We start from the raw sequence: 21,620 nt of genomic DNA, 5'->3' as shown, positions 1-21,620 counted from the left end.
CCTTTAGCACCCTCTCTATGATGAGAAATCTCTAGTACAATTCCTAGTGTGACAGAATAGTTAGCAGGCTGGCAGGCTTGCAGTCTCCATTCTAGAGAACCGCCTGCCACAGCCAGGAGCTCTCTGTTCTGAATGTTGCTTGTTCTGCTTCAGTTTTGCTTCTAGTTGGCTGCAGCAGATCCCACAAAATGGTACAAGATCATCTGGATTCCTCATAGATGTATACACACATATACATGGGTGTATGTTTGCATACATTTGCCTAAAGAGTTTGCACAAGTTTGGTGAAATTTTGCAGAGGCAAAATTCATCCCTTCTATCCCAATTCCGTAAGGGGCAAGTTGATCTAACTTGAATTAAATAAGGTGTACCAAGTTTCATACATTCGGTAGAATTTACCGGAAATCAGCACCAAAAATGGGTGGCAGGCTGTGGCCACAAGGACACCACCACCATTTTAAAGTGATTTAACCCCCCACGCACTCCTTTTCAAGTGCCAAAACAGCTGTGGGGGGTGTGTGGCCATTTTAGCACTTGATAAGACACTGGGGGGTGTGTGTGTCAAGGCTGACCCTGCCTGGGTGCAGTAATATAGCCAAGTTCACCTGGGCTTGGTTCCAGGAACTCACCACAAAGCAAAAGAAGTCTTTACTGAAGAAATTTAAGAAAGGATATTAAAACAAGGCATATAATTCAGTGGCAGTGAAACACATAAAAATAACAAAGCCAGTTGGCAGTCTTACTGGAGTCCTGACAGCGCAGTTCATTCTTAAGGCAAAATAGCTTCCAGAGCATAATACTAATATCTTCTTGGCAGCAAGGAGGCGTAGGAAGGAAAGGGTAAAAGGATAGGTTCTTCTCTGTTGCTATACTTATATGCCTCCCTGTCCCACTGCAGCCCACATATTTCTACTTGGTGATGAGGGTCATGAATACCATAGGGGGCAAAGTGGGAGTCTGCTGTGGGAAGGGTGAGCATGGCAGAAATCCTCTCTCCAATGGACATGCCCTTTGGTCAGCAGCAGCAGAAGAAGATCATGCCATCAAGTTGCAACCAACTCATGACTAGGGTTGCCTACTCCAGGTTGGGAAATACCTGGAGATTTTTGGGGCAAAGCCTGAGGAGGGCGAGGTTTGGAGAGGGGAGGGACTTCAATGCCAAAGTGGCCATTTTCTCCAGGTGAACTGATCTCTGTCAGCTGAAGATCAGTTGTAATAGCAGGAGATCTCCAGCTAGTACCTGGAAGTTGGCAACCCTACTCATGACAGCCTCTTCCATGGGGTGCTCCGGGCTTGAGATGAGCAAAGGTGGTTTGCCATCACTTGCCTCTGCACAGTAACCCCAGTCTTCTTTGGTGGTTTCCCGTCAAAGTACTAACCATAGCCGACCCTGCTTAGCTTGGACCAAACTGGGCTAATCAGGCTGTTCTGTTGGCAGAAACAGACCATAATGCAAGCCAATGCCCAGTTTTTTCCAATTTGTATTATTCTTCCAAAGCAAACCTGGCCAATATAGTCAATTGCAGTCAGTTGTAACCCATTAGTTATCATACAGCTAAGAAGCAGGTGGTTGGAAAGAGCAAAACTACTTTAACAGCCCCAAACAGATCAATTATTTTTCTATTTACTCCAATACCACTTATTGCCCTTTTAAAACATGCTTGTAGGAATGCTGCAGCTTTGAAATTGCAGAGCATAAATAACATGGCGCAGCTACCGCACTCCTTCTGATATGCTTTCTGTTTAATGTGATTTTTGCAAGGCTAAGGATTCAGGTCACGCTGAGGTCATGAAAGTTTTATATTCCCAATTGGAGGAAATGAATGAGGATTCTCAGCAGTGGGACATGAGTGTCTAATATTAAATGATAAATCTACTATTATGGGTTTTATTTATGGTTCCTGTTACTTCTCAGGCTAATATTACATTTCTCACAGATACATTTTCATGCAGTGAAAAGTTTATTTGGGAATTACCAGGCATCAATCTGTCGGATTGATGTAGCTGATTTTGTAATAGTGGGCACACATAGCAATACTTATAATAAACTGAAAACTTGATTTCCTGAGGTCACAGAGGGAGCATTATTTCCCTTAATCTAATGTTTTTGCTCCGGCTAGCCCAGTCTTGTCAGCTAAACAAGGTCTGCCTTGGTTAGAACATGGTTGGGAGACCACCAAAGAAGTCCAGGTTGCTATGCAGAAGCGGGCAATGGCAACCACCTCTGTTCATCTCTTGCCTTGACAACCCTACAGCAAAGGATCCTTTTCCTACTGTTTGCCACTGCCCAATTTCATAGTGCAAATGCCAGTTTTTTCTCTTTGACTGGAACACTGTTGACTGTTCCTGAACTTTAATTGTATCTCTGGATCTCTTGGCAGCCTTCAGCACAGTTGGTGTTTCAATATTATTAAAGTGCCTAGAACTGGGAGTCAGGGTTAGGGGCAAAGTGCTTGAGTGGTTTAGCGCTTTTTTAGCTCCCCGTCTTCATAAAACTGTGGTTGATGAATCTGCATCATAGGATTTATCCTGTGGAGTCCACATGATTCTCTGTTGTCATTCATGCTTTTGAATATCTATGTGAAATCTTTCGATTGTCCATAGCTCTGGAATTGGATGTCATCAATGTGCTGATGACACCCAAGCTATATAGCCTCTGGAAGTGGTTGTCCTGAAGCAGTACAGTCTTCTGGAGGGGACCAATTGGATGGGTGGGAAGAGCAAGCTGGAATTGAATCCAGACAAGGTGATGATGCTAGTTGACAAGGTTGATACCATTGTGGGTGCCATTATACATCCTAATTTTGTTGGGGTTAATTTATCTCTGTTGGACTCAGTCTTGGGGTATTGGTGGATCCTGCTGTTTTACTTGAGAAACATGTGGATGCTGGAGCAAATCATGTTCTCTTCCAACTCCATCCGGCATATCAGTTGGTTCCCTTTACAGATTCATCCAACTTGGCCTCTGATCCATGCTACAGTAATCTCGAGACCAGGCTACAGTCTCTATATGGGACTGCTCTTGAAGATAACCCAGAAAAGTTATTTGGTGCAAAATAATCTCTGGAGAGGTGGCACAGAAATTTTCTACATAACAAATCCAATAAAGCAACTTATTCCTTATCCAGAGCAAGCCATTTTACACATATTACACCAATTTTAAGATATTTGTGCTCCCTCTCCCAGCTGTTGATGGACGACCGGTTGGACTGTGCCCTGGAAAATCTGGCCAGGTGTCTGGAGGCTGTGGCAAAATGGTTAAAACAGAGTCACCTGAAAGAGGTCCTCTGGCTGGGTCGGGGAGGCTTGGATGGGAGATTCCAGCTTCCCACTTTCGACGGGATGCAGCTGAAACCAGCTGCCTCAGACAAGTGTTTGGGAGTGATCTTAGATGCCTCTCTGTCTTTAGACACACATACTCCAAGATGGCATTTTTCCATCTTTGCCAGGTCTGGCAGTTGGTCCCCTACCTGTCTCGTACCAAGCTCGCCACGGTGATCCATGCAACGGTCACCTCTAGACTAGACTACTGTAATTCACTCTACACAGGTCTACCTTTAAGATTGCTCCAGAAACTGCAACTAGTCCAGAACGCAGCGGCACAGCTACTGACGGGAACACTTTGGACAGCACAAATTCAGCAGGTGCTTCACCAGAAGCATCTCCAGATTGAATTCCAGATCTAGTTCAAGATTTTGGTTCTAACCTTTAAAGCCCTAAATGGTCTGATACCACTGTATCTTTGGGACTGCCTCTCCCTATGCACCCCCCAGAGAGCTTTACGATCGGCTAATAATGATCTATTAGAGATCCCTGGCCCTAAGAGTGTCCGACTGTCCTCGACCATTGCCAGGGCTTTCTCGGCATTGGCCCCAGCCTGGTGGAACTCTCTTTCTAATGAGACCCATGCCCTGTGGGACTTAGTTCAGTTCTGCAGGGCTTGCAAGATGGAGATGTTCTGCCAGGCCTGTGGTTGAGGGCAGCGACGGTATCATCCAGAAGCTGGCTTCCTCTTCCCCTCCCCTCCCTTATTTCCCTTTCCCGTCTTTATCAACCATCCCTTGTGTTTTCCTCTCCCTCCCCTTATGTGTGTTCCTGCCCTAGTGTTAGTTCTGTTGTCCATCTCCTCCCCGCAAGGTATGACATCAAGCTAGACAGTAGACCCGTTGCAACAGCTCTCCCGGCAGGGAACTAATATGATACCACTGGTTTACAGAGGAATTTAAATTTAGCATTGTTTTAAAATAATTTATCTTGTATGATTTGTATGTATTCTAATAGAACCAGCGTGGTGTAGTGGTTAAGAGCGGTGATTGGAGTAGTGGAGTCTGATTTGGAGAACCTGGTTTAATTCTCCACTCCTCCACATGAGCAGTGGAGGCTAATCAGGTGAACTGGATTTGTTTCCCCACTGTTACACACAAAGCCAGTTGGGTGACCTTGGGCTAGTCACAGCTCTGTTAGAGCTCTCTCAACCCCACCTACCTCACAGGGTGTCTGTTGTGGGGAGGGGGAGGGAAGGTGATTGTAAGCTGGTTTGAGTCTCCCTTAAGTGGTAGAGAAAGTTGGCATATAAAAACCAACTCTTCTAATACGTATTAATTGTGATGTTAGCCTTTCTGAGCCTGGCTTTGCCAAGGGAGGGCAGGATACAAATAAAAATTGTTGTTGTTACCACCACCACCACCACCACCACCACCACCACCACCACCACTGGTTTCTGAATTCAGTTCAAGATACTTGTCCTTGAAGCCCTTCATGACCCAGAACATGCAGACTTGCAGGAGAATCTCTTCCACGCAGCACCTCCAATCAAATTCTGCTGTGTATGCCCTCCAGTACAGTTCAGACACTTATAGCTGCATTTGGGCCTTTTCTGTGATGACCTGGTGGAACAGCTTTCCTGAAATGCAGGGAAGACAACCACTTGTTTAGGAAACTATGCAAGGCATAATTGGTTAGGAACTGTTTTAAGTGACTGTTTTAATTGTAGGTACCATCTGTATGACGAGTTGATGCTGACACTAGTGGTTTGTAACAGTCCTCTAATTATTAGAATTTAATGGTGACCATTTGTTTATATTTGAATTGATTTTGTAATCTCCCTTAAATCTATTTGGGGGAAATGGTAGGATAGAAATGTTTTTAATCAATTAATTTAATGGCAATATTGCTAGAATGTATGCTACAGTAATTTAGTAGTTTCATGTTAAGTCAGTTTCATTCCTGAAATTGTCCTGTGGTATCCCCATCACTGTTACTGTTTAGAAAAGTCAAACCATCCTAGTAGGAAAATACAGTTACTATAGAGACATTGGCTAACAAAAAGCTCTTTAACTTATTTTGCCAGAAGGTAATTTTTTTACCTCAGCCACTCTTATAGCAGTTCCATCAGTAATGACAGTCTACATTCATCAGCCTGGGAGATTCCAGAATCCACTTGACCGAAAGCCCAAGAACAAGCTCCCACAGTCCTCTATGAGGACAAGAAATGGGAAATCCTCATTGGAGAAAGCAAAGAGCACAATCTGAGGCCAGGTACAGTTTAGAGCCAGAATCAGGCAAAGCAGCGTGGAGAAGGGGGAAGGAGCGTCCTGTGGGGCAGGGGTGTCAAACTCAATTGTTCATTTCATTTCATTAACCTTTATTGGCATACCAAAAGACAGAGATAAAACAACAATATACCTCCAAAGGGCAATACATATAAATTACAAGTCGGGTTAATAAAACTTTTCTTGTTCTTTAAGAACTCCTGTAAGAAATTCAGCCACAGTAGCCGTAATTTTAGGATCATGATCACTCAAGAGAATTTTGCATTTCACTTCATTACTCCTGTATCTCTTGTATTGGAGCAAAGTAAATAGCAGTTTATCCCGCAGAGTCACATAGAAGGGGCAATCTAAAAGGATGTGGTCAATTGTATCCAACAAATTTAAACCGCATGTGCATAAGCGTTCATGTCTAGGGATCTGAAGGTATCGGCCTAAGAGCATCCTAGATGGGACAAACTCAATTGTTGCAAGGGCCGGATACGGCATAAATATCACTTGGTCGGGCCAAGCCAAGCCTCGCCAGCCCAGATTGAGAGTGGAGGGGTAACTGCCTTGGCTGGCTCGCAAGTAAAGTTGCCAGCCTCCAGGTGGTAGCTGGAGATCTCCCGCCATTGCAACTGCTCTCCAGGCAACAGACATCAGTTCACCTGGAGAAAATGGCTGCTTTGGAAGGTGGACTCTATGGCATTATACCCCATTGAAGCCCCTCCCCAAACCCCACCCTCCTCAACCCCTGAAATCTCCAGGTATTTCCCAATTTGGATCTGGCAACCCTACTCGTGGGCCGGATAAGAGCTCTCAAGGGGCTGGATCCAGCCCATGGGCCTTATATTTGACACCCCTGATCTAGAGTTTTTGAGCTTCAAAATCTCTGTGTGGCAGGCCTGCACATGCACAGTAACCCATGTGTGACCACTCGATGAACAATAGTTACAGCTAGGTCCAGCCTCATTCAATCTTTGCATGGTCTATTTCTTCTGGAAGAGAGACCTTCGTAGTGTTTGTAAAAAAATGTTATTTACAAATATACAGGAATTATTTTAATACAACAGTCAGCTCAGGAAGTGCTAATTCCGAAGCAGGATCAATCCAGGAGTTCCCTTGGAAAATGAGGGGTTTGATTGGGCTCAAACCCTAAAATGTTTCTTAGCATTTAACCTAATCCAAGCTTCTTACAAAATGGCACTGACAGATAATTGAATGTCTGCTAGCTTCTGGATTTTGTATGAATGCTGCTTTGCTAGACTTGTGCAGCACTCACACCGATGAATAATACGATCCTGAAGGGTCATCTTGGGATGATGAGAATGACCGAAATAGCCATTTCCTCTAGAAGCATGTACTTTTTGTAAATACTGTGCCAGAATTCCTGCCAGTGTTCTACGATGTTCATAACCAAAATGCTGGTTCCAAGCAGCCTTAGGGGACAGTGTTAGGGGGCCAAACTCTGCCCCAGTTATATACTGTGAATGTACCCATGCCAAATATTGCTTGAAAATGGGACAAGTATTTGTACTAGAATTGTGCAACAGTTAACAAGTTGAACTAATTAGTTAAGAACATTTTGATAGAGTATACTAATCAAGTGCTGATGAGCTGGGTAGCGGATGTTTTTAATGTTGTGAATCACTCTTCAAACAATTACTTTAAAAAGGCATTTTCCTTCTCTCACGCACAAAAGGGAATGCTTATTCCAAGAGGACAGCAAACGGAAGATGCGGATGTGTGTAACTCTTCCACTGAAAACAGTGAGACTGTAGGCTCAGAAGCCCAATGTATTCAGTGGGGCTTACTTCCAGGAAAGTGTTCTTAGGATTGCAGCCTACAGGCTATTCACATGTTAGTCAGAGGCAAGCCTGGGTTTGCCTCTGGAATGGCATTCACATGGGGATTCTTCCACACATGGGCAGTGGAGGTCCCTGCAGAAAACTGAAGCGTTCATAGGACATTATGCACAGTTTGATCACATGACTCATACAGCTCCCAGGCTTCCCCTCCCCCCTTACCTAGATTCCTACCTCAAAGTATGGGGAAGGGCTCAGAGCTAAACTCCACTTTCCAAATGGCATGGGGCAGCTTGCCCCCACCGTTTAGCTCTTTAAAGGGCTTTTTTCCCCTTTCTCTGCTGAGCCATGGGAAGTGTGAGAGGAGGCTTCTGACCCACAGGTGGCATGCCAAAAATGTGTTTGTGTCTGCACTTTTGTGCAGGTGCAACAGAGAAAATAAGAAGCAGGTGTTGAAGCAGCAGCGGCACCAAGCACTGCCTGTCGCTGTCTGTCCCCATCATGCTGGGCCACTGCTGCCATTGCAGGGGTACATTTTCATGCCCCAATGTAAACGCCCTGACCTGGATGGCCCAGGTTAGCCTGATCTCGTCAGATCTCAGAAGCTAAGCAGGGTCAGCCCTGGTTAGTATTTGGATGGGAGACCACCAAGGAATACCAGGGTTGCTGTGCAGAGGAAGGCACTGGCAAACCACCTCTGTTAGTCTCTTGCCATGAAAACCCCAAAAGGGGTCGCCATAAGTCGGCTGTGACTTGATGGCACTTTACACACACACACACACACACACACACGTAAACGCAGCCTCAGTGTACCACTTGGCAAGGAATGGCAGCCAGTTCTCTTCTGTCCCATTCATACGTTACCTTTTTAGATGTACACCCCCCAAAAAATGTGTGAAAAGCCTTACTTTTTTACCTTTGTACCTTTGGGATGGCCAAAGTACACCTGGTACCCCCCCCCCCAAAAGAACATTACGTTGTACTAATAACCTTTTGATGGTCCCCGACCCTAGAAGTGTGCAGCTGTTCTCGACAAGAGCCAGGGCTTTTTTGGCCCCAACCTGGTGGAATTCCCTTCCTCATGACATCAGGGCCCTGCGGGACCTCAAAGAATTCCACAGGGCTTGCAAGACAGAATTATTCCACCAGGCCTACAAGTGAGGGCAGCCACAGGTGGTCATCTGTGCTGACCTTCCAACCTTCTCCCCCACCTTCTCCATCTATTAAATTACGTGGGGGGCCGTCTGCTCTGCCGGGCTTCAGCAGCTACTGTGATCTGATTGTGTGCCATCTGTTGTAATTTAATATTACTGTAAGTTTTAAGAGTTTAATGGGTAATTAATATGTGTTTAAAGAGTTTAATATTAAATACTGTGGTTTTATTGTATTATCGTGATTAATTGTTGTTATCTGCCCTGAGCCCGGCCTTGGCCGGGTTGAGGTCAGGATAGAAATCAAATAAATAAATACTTCAGCTCAATTGACCATTGTATGTGTTTTGGGGGTTCTCCTGCTGAGGATCCTAAGTTCCTAGTTGCCGTACCTGTTCTTTTTTTTTTTTTTTCCTGAATTCCCCTATATCTTGTGGGTGGGAGACAGAAGAAACATGGTAGGAGGAGAGAAAAGAGAAATAAGGGACACAGGTTTCTTCTTTTCAAATTATGAGAGAAAATCTCTGTAGGTTCTTGTAGCTACATTACTCCTCCCCCCCCTTCCATTTTCCTCCATCTCTTCTGCGGGTTCTTTTATTTGTATTTGAAAGTGCTCTAACCAAACAAAAGAGATGGGGGACTTGTGGGTGGGAGGGGGAGGGCATGATAAAAGAGTTTGTTCTAGAGGTTCTCAATCCAAAGGGTTTCAAATTCTGGGGGCATAATAAATGTCCTACTTTCGTGTTAAGTGCTTGCTACTTTCTGGGATGTATTCTGCAGATTCTTCATTCAATTTATCTTAGCAACTGTTGCTAGGTAACATTGTTTGCTTCATAGCATCAGAGCGACAAGAGGGTCACAGATCAGTTCAGTATTATTATCTTCCAAGTTACACTAATAAGGTTTTTATGTGTCTTAAATTATTTTTCCCTCTCTTTTTTCCGCTTTCCCCAGGGAATGTTATTGTCTATGGGAATACAATTGACATTTACACCACCATAGAAACCCTCATATCGTTAGGAGTTAGTGGCAGCAGAATACACCTTGTGCATCCGCCACGGCAATCGAACGTTACTTCTATTAATAACAACGCAATAGAAAAAGCTGTCAATAGAGCATTGTCCCAGGTCGGCGTCTCTGTGCATCGCGACTGTCTGTTGGCTCAGTGGAATGATGGCCATCATCCCGATCCCATTGTGCAGGCATCTTTCACCACTAAAACAAAGCCACTCAGACTGCAGTGCTCTGTAAGTATACGTCTTCGCTAAATCTGCCCACCACCCGATAGAACCGTTTTGCTGAAAGAAATACAGGGTGCAATCTGGTGGGACATTCTTCAGCATATGCCTTACTGGAATGAATTAGAGGTGTGAGAGCACTTCCCATTGGATGGGGCCCACGATAGTCCATTGCAGCTTCTCCACTGCATTTGGAAGATGTCCGACCTTTGGTTTGGCTTACTCTTTAAAAGACAAGCTAAAATGTTTTACGTTTCCTGAACATATTAATTTTTTTAATGCTTTAATTAACGATGTTGCCAAAATTCCAATCCAGATGAAGTTAGTTGTGATTAATGTCACATTAATTTCAGTGGGACTTAAACACGCTCAGCTTTATTTGGAAAAGGACCACTGTGACCATCCCACTCAGCCCATGATATTGCACTTCTAAAATAATATGATTATACATTTTTTGCCAACTTTAAGTATTATTTTTCTGAATAAAACTTGTTATCTATAAACCTCCTTTTAGAACCCCCTCGCACAGAGTGGTAAAGCTGCAGTACCGCAGTCAAAGCTCTCGTCATGACCTGAATTCGATCCCAACAAAAGTCAATTTCAGGTAGCCGGCTCAAGGTTGACTCAGCCTTCCATCCTTTCAGGGTCAGGTGAAATGAGTACCCAGTTTGCTGAGGGTAAAGTGTAGATGACTGGGGAAAGCAATGGCAAACCACCCGGTAAATATAGTCTGCCTAGTAAACGTCGGGATGTGACGTCAACCCATGGGTCAGTAATGACCCGGTACTTGCACTGCACAGGGGAGTACCTTTACCTTTATAAACCTGCTTTAAGATATATAAACCCTTCTTCCAAGCTTGACACAAACCTGTGTCAAAGGTGTCATTAGTATCTGTTCTCAGTGCAACAGGAAAGAGATACAAATTGTATAATGCTCTAGAGATCAATTATTGAAATTATTAACCAGTTATTGGATCAGAACTGTGGCTAACCAGGAAGTTAAAAGTTTTGCATAATTTAAATTACGTCAGGATTAATTTGCATTAGATCAAAACAAATCTGGTTTTCAAAATAAACAGGTTGTGCAATTGGGCAAAATAACTTGTATTACAAGGTGGCATACTGTACCTTTTTAGGCCTTTTTTAACTTTACCCACAAGAGAGTGGATTATGACACCTTCAAGGCAGTTAATGATGCTTGTCTAGTTTACGATGGTAAGCTCGTGATTGATACCAACTTCCATACCAACGATGCGGCCATCCGAGCTGCGGGTCCACTGACCAAGTTCTCCAACATCTACTACGCCAACGAGTGGACGCACAGCAATTTCAACTCCAAGGAGGTTGGTTTCCAGCTTGCTGCTGCCATGCTGAATCTTTTTGATCCAACTCTGGACCCAGTTTTTGAACCCCCAGAAGATATGGACAGACTCATCCCTATATACAAGGGATGCAAAGTACAAGGTGGGCCCCAAACTCTGCTTTTTCATAATCTTGCAGCTATATAGTATCTACACTGTCATCTGCTGTGGCATGACTTGGCATGAAGTGAAAGAAATGTAACTATTTCTATTGGTGTAAAATGCCATTTTTAGGTTACTCCTGCACAGAGATTATGTCCCACATTCCCCACCATGCTGCAGTGGAAGGTGAGGTCAGCTTCCATATGATGCTATCGTCCAGTTCCCTGCTTTGCTGCATTTCTTGTGAAACTGGCTTTGGTACAGTCTTTCCAGAAAGATCCTATTCAAAGCAAGTTTGGGATCCAAGTGGACAAACAAGGGGGGAAATCCACACACACACACACACATTTGTCATAATTTCCTCTCACACCCACTATTCCACACCACCACCAGTGGGCTTATGACAGGTTTTTAAGAAATCGGTAGCAGTTATATTGCTATAACATCATTATGCATTGTGACACCCATGTTGGCAACTATAAAAACTTGGGGCCTAAAAGAAATTAGGAAATGGATGGTTGAACTTGACAGGGAAGCATCTTATGATATTACAAATACAAAAATCTAAGTTTTCAGCATGGTATGCTTTATTTAAATCGGATAAATTTCTTTCCCGATATATATCAGATCTCTCAGATCCTTCCATAAGGAGAGCTTTTACAATGGCTCTGGCTCGATTCCAGACGTTTCCATCAGTGTTCATACAAGGCAGATATAATAAAATTCCTTACAATCAACACCTGTGCCCCTGCTCAGTAAATCAAATAGAAGATCTCCCACATCTCTTTTTCCATTGCCCATTATATACCTCTATCCAACCCAGATTAACACAGAATATTCCATCTGTATTGGACACAGACGAGGCCGAATAAGGTTTTTATTGGCAGATAACGTGTTAGCTTAGTTAGTGCAACTGTATTGCTTTTCATTTGAATATCTCTGTACTATTGTTGTGTGTTTTCCCTATATTTCATTTTGCATTTTCCCACCCCCTTTTGAATCCAGCTACTTGTCCCCTTTTTTTCTCTCTTTTACAACAAACTTTTTCATAAAGACATTTTTTTTAGCTTCACAGTACAATCTATTTCTCTGGGATATTTCTCTTAATCTCTTACCCATGTGCTAGATTGCATGGGTGCTGCCAGGTTGGTTATACGTTATTTTGTTACTGCTCTGGTACTGCAATGGAAGACTGCTTTCTCAGCGGGTCAGTCAAGAGGTTCTCAGGAGGTCCTGAGTGGTGGCAGTGGATTACCAGGGTACTTTCCAGGTACCCTTGGTCTAAGGGAGTTTCCCAGCAAGGAAAGGCATCATTTCCCCCTTCCTACTGTAACACACATGTTTACTGATTATTTTTCAAAGCTTTCGAAAAGTAATCTGGCAGCAAGGGGGGAATGGTGAGTGAGAGGGTACAGCACAGAAAATCCCCTGTATGTGGAAGCTTCATTGCCAGTGCAAATGACTCTGCTTTTGTAGTGGCAATGAGATCACAATGGTGAATGGTGAGCCAGCGTGGTTTAATGGTTAAGAGCAGCGGACTCTAATATGGTGAACCAGATTGGTTTCCGCACTCCTCCCCATGAAGCCAGCTGGGTGACCTTGGGCCAGTCACTGTTCTCTCAGAACTCTCTGAGCCTCACCTCCTTCACAAGGTGTCTGTTGTGGGGAGGGGAAGGGAAGGTGATTGTAAACCGCTTTGAGACTCCTTAAAGGTAGAGAAAAGCAGGGTATAAAAACCCAGCTCCTCTTCTTCTTCCCTATGTGGAAGCAATCTTAGAAACACTGCATTCTTAGAATCTCTGTGCTGAGCACCATTGAATTTTCTCCCATTAATGGCCAGCACAGATGCCAAATTAATATTCTGAATGCAGTGGCACCATGCACAGAGAAAAATTGAGTTGCTGTATGCACTAAATCACAGGATTCCCTCCTTCATACTTCTTTTTTGTGAGAGTGTACTGGTATTTCATTTTCTGTATTACCCCACTTGTTTGTATGACCATTTCCTGTGCCCAAGATTCTCCCTGATTAAATAATGTGAAAACATGAGCAGGCACCATGAGTTCCTTCCTCCCACCCTTCCTCAGCTCCCTTATGGAGTGGCAAATGTCCATACTGAGAGATCATGTGGAAACTTGAATACAGGATGTATCCTCAATGCTAGATTTTAAACATGAGGGTGCAAACATAAGGCATACTTACAATATTTTCTAAAAGAGGAAGACAACATACGTCTGGCAAGAAATTCAGAGCAGAGAGGACTGCAAATGGACAGGTTTGTTTGTTTCAGTTTTTGATTCATTTATCAACAAATTCTCCACAACCTTTCCCCTTAAAACCCCTCAAAAGGCTTTTGCGACAAATTAAAGCAATGCAGGCAGCAGAACAGTGCAGAACACTAACTAAAATGGATTAGCCAGTCAGTCATTTATTAATATGGGACTTGTTGAATTGTTGAGTTGAAAAGTATAAAATCCTAAGAGGACGCTACTATGTACATAGATAGCAAAACACGTCATCCCAACCATTTGCGCCTAGTTTTGGACGCAGCAGCACAAAATTTAGCAGTGTCAACCGTAACCCTTGGATTTTCATCCAAGAGCAGCTTCTTTGCCTTCTCCACCTCCGAGTTATCAGAGAGCCTGTTCGTCCGGGGCCGGATAAATTTGCCACGAATCTCTTCATAGTAAGGGCAGCGGCTAGGAATATGCTCCATGGTTTCTACATCCCCTGTACCACACCGGCATAATCTCTCTGAGATGGGGATTTTTAAAAATCTCCCCTCTAGGAGTGCCGAAGGGAAGGCAAACTGAAATGGATCAACTTTTGGGCCAACCTTTTAACTAGATTAGACAAGGATGGTGCCACCATTTTTATTTTATTCTTAGACTTTGTGATTATTTCAGATGGGTTTTTTGGTCATTTAGTGATTTTTACAAAATTGGTTTATCTGAATTTTATGGTAGACCATCTTGAGCACTTTACATGTAAAGGCAGTTGAGAAATGCCCTAAATAAATCAAATAACCTAAGAAGCAGTATGCAGCAGCAAAAATAAATCAGTGGGCAAAACATTAGGGAGAATAACAATGTTTTCAAATGGCATCTAAAGACAGTAAGCTTGGTGCTATTCGGACGTTTCTGGGGAGGGAATTTAGGAGGGGTTATTACTTGCTCTTTTTTCTTTTTTTGCACTTCTTAATAAGTTCAGCTGAAATCACTAGAGCCGCTTCACAGTAACTGCGACTGAGAGGAACCTATACCACCTGTCTAATAGCATCAGTTCTCCTGCCCATTGCTGTATCATGTTATTCTTCTGTAGTTTTAACAAATTAGCTGTCGTATATGCTAGCTGAATTTACACAGACATCGATAACGCATCTCCTTGTTTCTAATAGGTGGTATCCTACCTGAAAAATATTATTATGTGCACATTTATAAACCAGGAATTCCCACTCGCTTGGATGTACAAGAAACACAGCCCAATTATGTAAGTATTTAAAAATCTATGGGCGCCATAAAGCACACCTGTGTTCTTTGGGTTTGCAAATACCGTGGACACTATTGCTTTGGATGCTACAGCTTTCTGTATGCTAGACATCTTGTTGGGATCACATGGATCATGTAAGAGAGGCTATTTGCCACTTGGGGTGGAGTGATTGAAGCACATCTCTAACAAACACAAACATGTTATACTTGGCCTTGTTGCTTCCAGGCTTGGAGCTTGGGAATTCAGCACTCGAGTTGTCTCCTTTTCTTCTAGCAAAGTTTCTGTGGCTAACATTTGGATGAGGGGCAGAAAGCAACATGTATTCCAGTGATGGGGGAAGGTTTTATTTGTTGGACCTCTGCATGTCATGCTGATACTAAATGCCTTACAGTGTGAATGGTTTCTTGTACAGGTTCTCTCCAATAAAATCACAGACAGGTCATCTGTCACCCCAAGTAAGGTGCCCCCATCCCAACCTTGGTGTCTGCTGCTGCTGCTGGCTAGGTCTAGGCCAAGCCCCTATGGCAGAAACATGGGCTTGGACCCAGCACAGACCACAGCAGGAACCCTTGCATGGCTTTGCTGGAAAACCCGCCCTGATCCCAGGCATCTAAAATCTGATCAAAACTAGTTTTGTATCTAAAAACCATATCTGGCCTTTGCGCATAACCCATATGAGAGGACCGAGTGCTTGGTAATTTATTCTAAAACATCTGGCTCATCTGTTTTTAGATATGTTTTTTATGTATTCTATGTATGTATTCTAGATCTGTCGTTCCCTGTCTGCAATCATTTTTAAAAATTTATTGCAGGGCATGGCAATCATAACTGGAGATGCGATCGAGGGGAATTATTTCAGGATGCATGTCAACCGATACAGTCTGATTGAAACCATTACCTGCTTTTCAAAGAATCCTCTTCCTTTATCAAACTACATCCCTTTGTTTGGACAGCACGAGCGTCTTCTTAACAATCTTTGCTCTCGCTGGAAGGAGGGACTAATCACAGATCTCTACAGGTAGGAAATGTTCTGGTTTGTGCAGGAAACCTTCTGTCTGGATTCTGTTATTATTTTGCATTTTACCATATTATAACATGTATTTTTCATATAGAATCCCTGGGTTGGGGGGAGAAGCTTTCAAAAGTATAATTGCTTATTATCCCTATAATAGAAGCTATGCAATCTGAACTCTGGGGTGTAACTTTTTTCCTGGGTCTAAAATGACTGATGATATCCAGAGGAGAGTCTGCCACCTAGCCCAGACTGCCTCAAAGAAGCCGAAGGCCTGGTTCTCTGGTGGCTCCCATTCACAAGAGTCTCACTTTGTTCAACTAGGTTTAATTTTTTTCCCTACTAACAGCCTTATTAAGGATAGTTTGGGGAGGGGGGTTGTGTTCGGTTCTGCTTGTGAGCCAGTAAGCAATCTTCCTTCCCTCAGCAGCAACAGCAAATGGCCTAACAATTCTTTTCAGAGCAAGAAAGAGAATTGCTGCCCCCCCTCCCCATCTTCTCAGAGGCAGTAGCAGAAATTCCAACTTGATTTCTCCTACTGCTTGTCATGGCGGGGCGGGGGGGCTGGCTAACCCAAATTAGTCTCAAAGCAGAGGGTGAGTTTTGTGGGACACCACGCCTGCCCTTTGAAAGGTTCCTAGGCTAGGCAAACGCATTGCCTCAAAGAACTTCCTTCACCATGAAGAGCACAACAGAAGAGGTGAAGGACGTAGGATTTTATCTCACCCCAATCTTAGCCCTCCTTTTACTTTATGTTATTTTATTTACTTCGTTTATACCCCACCTTTCTCCCCAATGGGGAATTAAAACAGCTTACTCCATTTTATCCTCGCTACAATCCTGTGAGGTAGGCTTGGCTAGGCTGAGAGTGTCTGACCAGCCCCAGGTCACCTCACAAGCTTCCCAGGCAGTGTAGGTCTCCCATATCCTAGTTTGAAACTGTAACCACAACATCATGCTGAGCCACCCATAGCCAGTGGCATGAGAATGGGGTGGGGGGCGTGGGGCCCACTCCTGTGCCAGTTGCTGCTGCTCCTGCCATGGTTGGGGGCATGTATGCCCCCCACCCCCCACAGAAGCAGACAAAGAGTCTTCCAGCAAGAGTGCCTCTCCTCAGCCCTCTCAGCGAGACTCCTGGGTTCCATAATAGACAATTCTGTGACAGCCTCTCCTTCCTGTTCATGTGCCTGTATGTCCACAGGTTTTGTTTTTAATATATGCAGCAATTAGAAACAAAACAGAGTGTATGTATTTGAGGCTGGTTTGAATGTTATTGATTGTTCACCACCCTGGGGACCCTACGTTGGGTGGAAAGGCAACTTAAAATGTTTTAAATCGATAAAATAAACATAAGTAGCTGTTTGACGTTCTTGCAGCCTGTTTGTTCTGGGTGGAATTGCTTCAAAATGTGTGAGGTGTGGATGTTATCGGGCATCAAGGGATCTACAAGTTGTTTAGTGTCTGAAAGACCTCCCCCCCCGCGCCCCCCCCGGTTGCTCTTTCCAGTCTTCCTACCCCTTCCCTACCTCTTACTTTTAACTGTTCATGTGGTTTCACATCATTTTCTGGGCCAGGAGATCTGTATCTTGAAGGATGTTGATTTTTTAGTACAGTGAGCTTTTCCAAATGACATTGTTCAAAGATATGATCATATTTATGCAAGGCAGTAACAGCACTATTGCATAGTAACGTACTAAAAGGGTATCTAAATATTTGATCTGGTGCTATGGTGTCAAGACTATATCAATGGTTGTACAGCATGTGGAAATAGATTTTTACTTCGCCTTGAAGGTATCATGCCACACTTGAATGGCTCTGCCGTTGTTGTCCTTTGAAAATGGAAATTCCAGAGAGGTAGCCGTGTTAGCCTGTTGCAGCAAAATTAAACAGAAATCCAGTGGCACCTTAAGGACTAATCGCATTCATTCCAGCATGAGCTTTCGTGAGTCAGAGCTCACTTTTTCAGATGCATTTTGGAAGGAAATAATTTTACACGCGTTTATAGGGGAAATTAGAGTGGGGAGGAAGGAGGGGTTGAGGCAGAGCAGGGCTTGGTGTGGATCCTGTCCTAATTCTTTGTGTAATTGTCTGTGTTTAATTCTGTGTGTAATTCTCTGGGTTTAATGCTCTGTGTAAGTGACTGAAAGACATTACGTTGTTTTTTTGTAAAGGATGATGACAGAAGTCAGAGGTTCTAGCCTCTCTCTCATGGGGGGGCAGATAAACAAAAATGCAACTAAGTAGGATAAACAGCAACTAATTGAGGAATATGTAGTTGGTAGCATAAGAAAGTTAACTGACATCAGTAAGAGGTTAGGAAAACATGTTAGGAAAAGCCAGTTTAAGGCCTTTTATGCATGGTTGTTTCTCTTGCGGTCACCCTTCTGATGACTTTGGGTCTTTGTTTTGATTTTGCATGCTGTTTCCAACCGTCAGAGGTTGCCTCGCTCACCCCTCGCATTTTCCCACGTTCCCCACATTTTGCCCGCATTTTCAAATTCGAGATAAAACAGGTCTCTGAAAACACGGGGAAACACAGGAGGAGAGCGAGGCGATCTCTGAGGGTCAGAAATGACATGCATAATCAAAACAAATACCTGAAGTCATTGGAGGGGTGATGGCGAGTAAAACAGCCATGCATAAAAGACTAAAGTCTCTAACCTGGTGAGCTATTAAAAATCTAAGTCTCTATTTAAGTCCAGATGAGAAAGAGTGTTTAATTTCTTGATGAGGTATAATTCAGCACTTTGAGGTTGCATATTTCCTTTCAAGTTTTTTTCTTTTTATTAAAACAGCAACTTTCAGATCTGCAACAGTAGTTCCAGGAAGATTAAAATGTTCCCCCACTGGTTTCCAAAAGTTTTGATTTCTTTTGTCAGATTTCACTTTCATGTAGACAGTAGAAGGGAATTGTTGATTCGTGGTGGCACATATTAAATTGGATGATATTATCAATTATTATTATATCTGTCAGAATATTAATGTATAATTATTGGGGGATCGGGGCCCCAGTTCCTGTAAAGGGAACCCCGATCTTTAATTTATCTGCTACCAAATCAGAGGGAATGGATCGTTCCTCTTGAACTATGAGAATTGAGATCACACACACGCACAAAAGAGGCAAGACGCATTTGTCTTGAAGTAAAACAATCTTTACTCTAACTCAGGGTAGGGAAAAAGTCACTGGGATACAAAACAAATAATATCTGTCTACATTCTATGTTTCCTATACTTGCCAAAAGCCTTTGGCAAGGCACTAAGCTTACTTACGAGTAGGCACCCTTAGCAAAAGGAGAGCCTCTCTCCATCCTGCCTGTTCAGCAGTCAAGCAAGGAGAAAGTGATCAACTACTTTCTCTTCTAACAAAGAAATCGAAAGCAGTTGAACATGCAAAGTAGTTGTATACGTGACCCTCGGGGCACGACTGCAATGGCCACTACACTGACCAAATGGTCAGTTACAATATTAACCCTTTAACTGTCTGACATGTAACAAAGCTCGCTCTCTAATACCCAACAATCCCCTTTTCGAGGTTTAGTTACATTCAGACATATAAACGCAATGCATCACGTAAGTATTCAAACTGTTGTCTAGGCAGTGGCTTCGTCAGGATGTCGGCCACCATCTCTTTACTTTCACAGTACTTCACTACTACGAGACCTCTTTCTTGTTTGTCCTTTACTGAGTCCATTTTGAGTCGAAGAAGTCTCTTCCCTTTCTTAGAGTTCTCGCCATTCAGTAGTGCTATACACGATTGATTGTCCTCAAACATTGTAGCAGGTGTCAGTTCATCTAGTCCAAAGTCGCGTAGCAGTTCAATTATCTCTTCCAGCTCTGTACATGCGCACTTGGCTGCTATGCATTCTGCTTCAGTTGAAGATGTTGACACAACTTGCTGTTTCTGGCTGGTCCAGGAGATTAGGTTTTCTCCAAAGTAGAACAGATATCCACTTGTAGATTTGCTGTCTGTTCTAGTACCACCCAGACTAGCGTCCATGTATCCTATCAGTTTCAGCTCAGTATTTGGAGTTATCTTCAACTTCAAATCAATAGTTTTCTTTAAGTATTGTGTGAGGTGTTTAATTGCATTCCAATCATGTTCTGCAGGTATGCTGGTCCTTCTACTTAGGATTCCAACTGCTGCACTTATATCCGGTCTACTAACGTTGCTCAAGTATAGAAGTTTTCCAATAGCTTCTCTGTATTTGTGATTGTTAGGCAATAGTTCACCTCCGTCTAGATCCATATATGAAGGGTCAAGTGGAGTGTTCTTGGTCCTGCACTCCTTCATATTCATGAATTGTAGAAATTCCAGTATCTTGTTCCTTTGATTGATTGAAAATCCATTGTCTTGGTTTCTTTCAATCTCCATTCCAAGATAGTTCTTTACTTCTCCAAGTAGTTTCACTTCTACTGATTCATTCAGTTTGTTTGCAATTTCTTTTGCAGCTTCTTCAGTGTCAGAACAAATCAGAAGATCGTCTGCAAAGGCCAAAACAAAGTCCCATCCATCATCCTTCTTCCTTCTGAATAAGCATTTCTCTATATTTCCTTGTTCAAAGCCTTGAGCTTTCAATAATGAGGTTAGTTTGTGGTTCCATGCTCTTGCTGACTGTTTGAGCCCATATAAAGTCTTTTCAAGTTTACAAACTTGATTTTTAGTATCACAGTCCTTTAATCCTGGTGGAAGTTCCATGTATATTTCTTCTGATAAGTCTCCATTCAGGAAAGCTGTTTTGACGTCGAGTTGCAGTACCACTTTATTCCTGGAGGCGGCTATACTCAGCAAAGTCCTTATAGCCGTGTGACTAATCACAGGTGCGTAGGTTTCTGTGTAGTCAGTTCCATACTTCTGGGTAAATCCTTTTGCAACTAGCCTTGCTTTGTATTTGTCAACAGTTCCATCCGAATTTTTCTTGACCTTGAACACCCATCTACATCCCACAGTCCTTTTGTTTGGTGGGAGTTTGGTTAGTTTCCAGGTATTATTCTTCTGCAGTGAGTCTAATTCTTCTTGAATTGCCTTCAGCCATCTCGACCGCTCCCCATCGGGCAACTTTTGCAGTTCGTCCCAACTTGAGGGTTCCACGTGGCTGTCAATTCTAGTGAAAAGACTCAGTTTCTCTGCTGGTATTCCTTTTGTAGTCCTTGTAGATCTCCTTAAGGTCTGAGAGGGTTCCGCTGTTCCATCAGCACCGGGATCAACCCCTTTTGAATCTGCAGTCTCTTGCTGTTCCGCAGGAGCAGGTGGATTGCAATCCCATGCTGTAAATGGAATCTCTATGGTTTCCTCTTCACAAACCTCTGGATCATCAAAGTTATTAATTTGTTGATTATTAATAACATTTCTTTCATCTATATATACTGCATTCAATATTTGTAAATTGTATGTCTTAATGTCCATTATCCTGTATCCTTTTGAGAAAGGATGGTATCCCACAAGAATTCCAAGTTCTGTAGTAGGATCCATTTTTCCCCTTTTCTCCTTTGGGATGTATGCAAACACACGAGATCCAAATGCTTTCAAGTGTTTCAGACTAGGCTTCCTGCCATTCCATCTTTCATATGGAGTCATGTTGATAGCACTTGAAATTGTCCTGTTGTAAAGGTAAGCTGCTGTATTTACACATTCTCCCCAGCAGGGGTAAGGCAAGCCTGCCTGTAGCATTAAACATCTTGCACTTTCCATCAGAGTTCTGTTAAACCTTTCTGACAACCCATTGTTCCTAGGGGTATATGCAACTGAGGTTGCATGCTCTATTCCTTCAGATTCAAGAATTTCTTTCATTTCTTTATTAATGTACTCACTTCCATTGTCAGTGAACAATAACTTTATTCCTCTGCCATGTTTATTCTTCATCAGGGCAACATAAGCTTTAAATTTTTCAGCTACTTCAGTCTTTGATTTCAACAAATACACATATGCAAATC

The 21,620-nt window shown here is 43.0% G+C and overlaps 1 protein-coding gene across 1 annotated transcript in view; it reads left to right on the top strand.

Annotated features, from left to right (window-relative positions):
- The window catches only part of CFAP61 (cilia and flagella associated protein 61), a 200,839-nt gene that overhangs the window by 149,739 nt on the left and 29,480 nt on the right, over positions 1-21,620 (top strand). The window contains exons 20-23 of the mRNA XM_056862278.1: positions 9,442-9,734; positions 10,862-11,189; positions 14,586-14,677; positions 15,490-15,695. Of these exons, the coding sequence (XP_056718256.1) occupies positions 9,442-9,734; positions 10,862-11,189; positions 14,586-14,677; positions 15,490-15,695 (919 nt within the window). The remainder of the gene's footprint in view (positions 1-9,441; positions 9,735-10,861; positions 11,190-14,585; positions 14,678-15,489; positions 15,696-21,620) is intronic.

Source organism: Euleptes europaea, chromosome 17, assembly GCF_029931775.1.
Source record: "Euleptes europaea isolate rEulEur1 chromosome 17, rEulEur1.hap1, whole genome shotgun sequence".
Classification (NCBI taxonomy): domain Eukaryota; kingdom Metazoa; phylum Chordata; class Lepidosauria; order Squamata; family Sphaerodactylidae; genus Euleptes; species Euleptes europaea.
The sequence above is the reverse complement of the archived record's forward strand: the minus strand, read 5'-3'. Positions and strand labels throughout refer to the sequence as shown.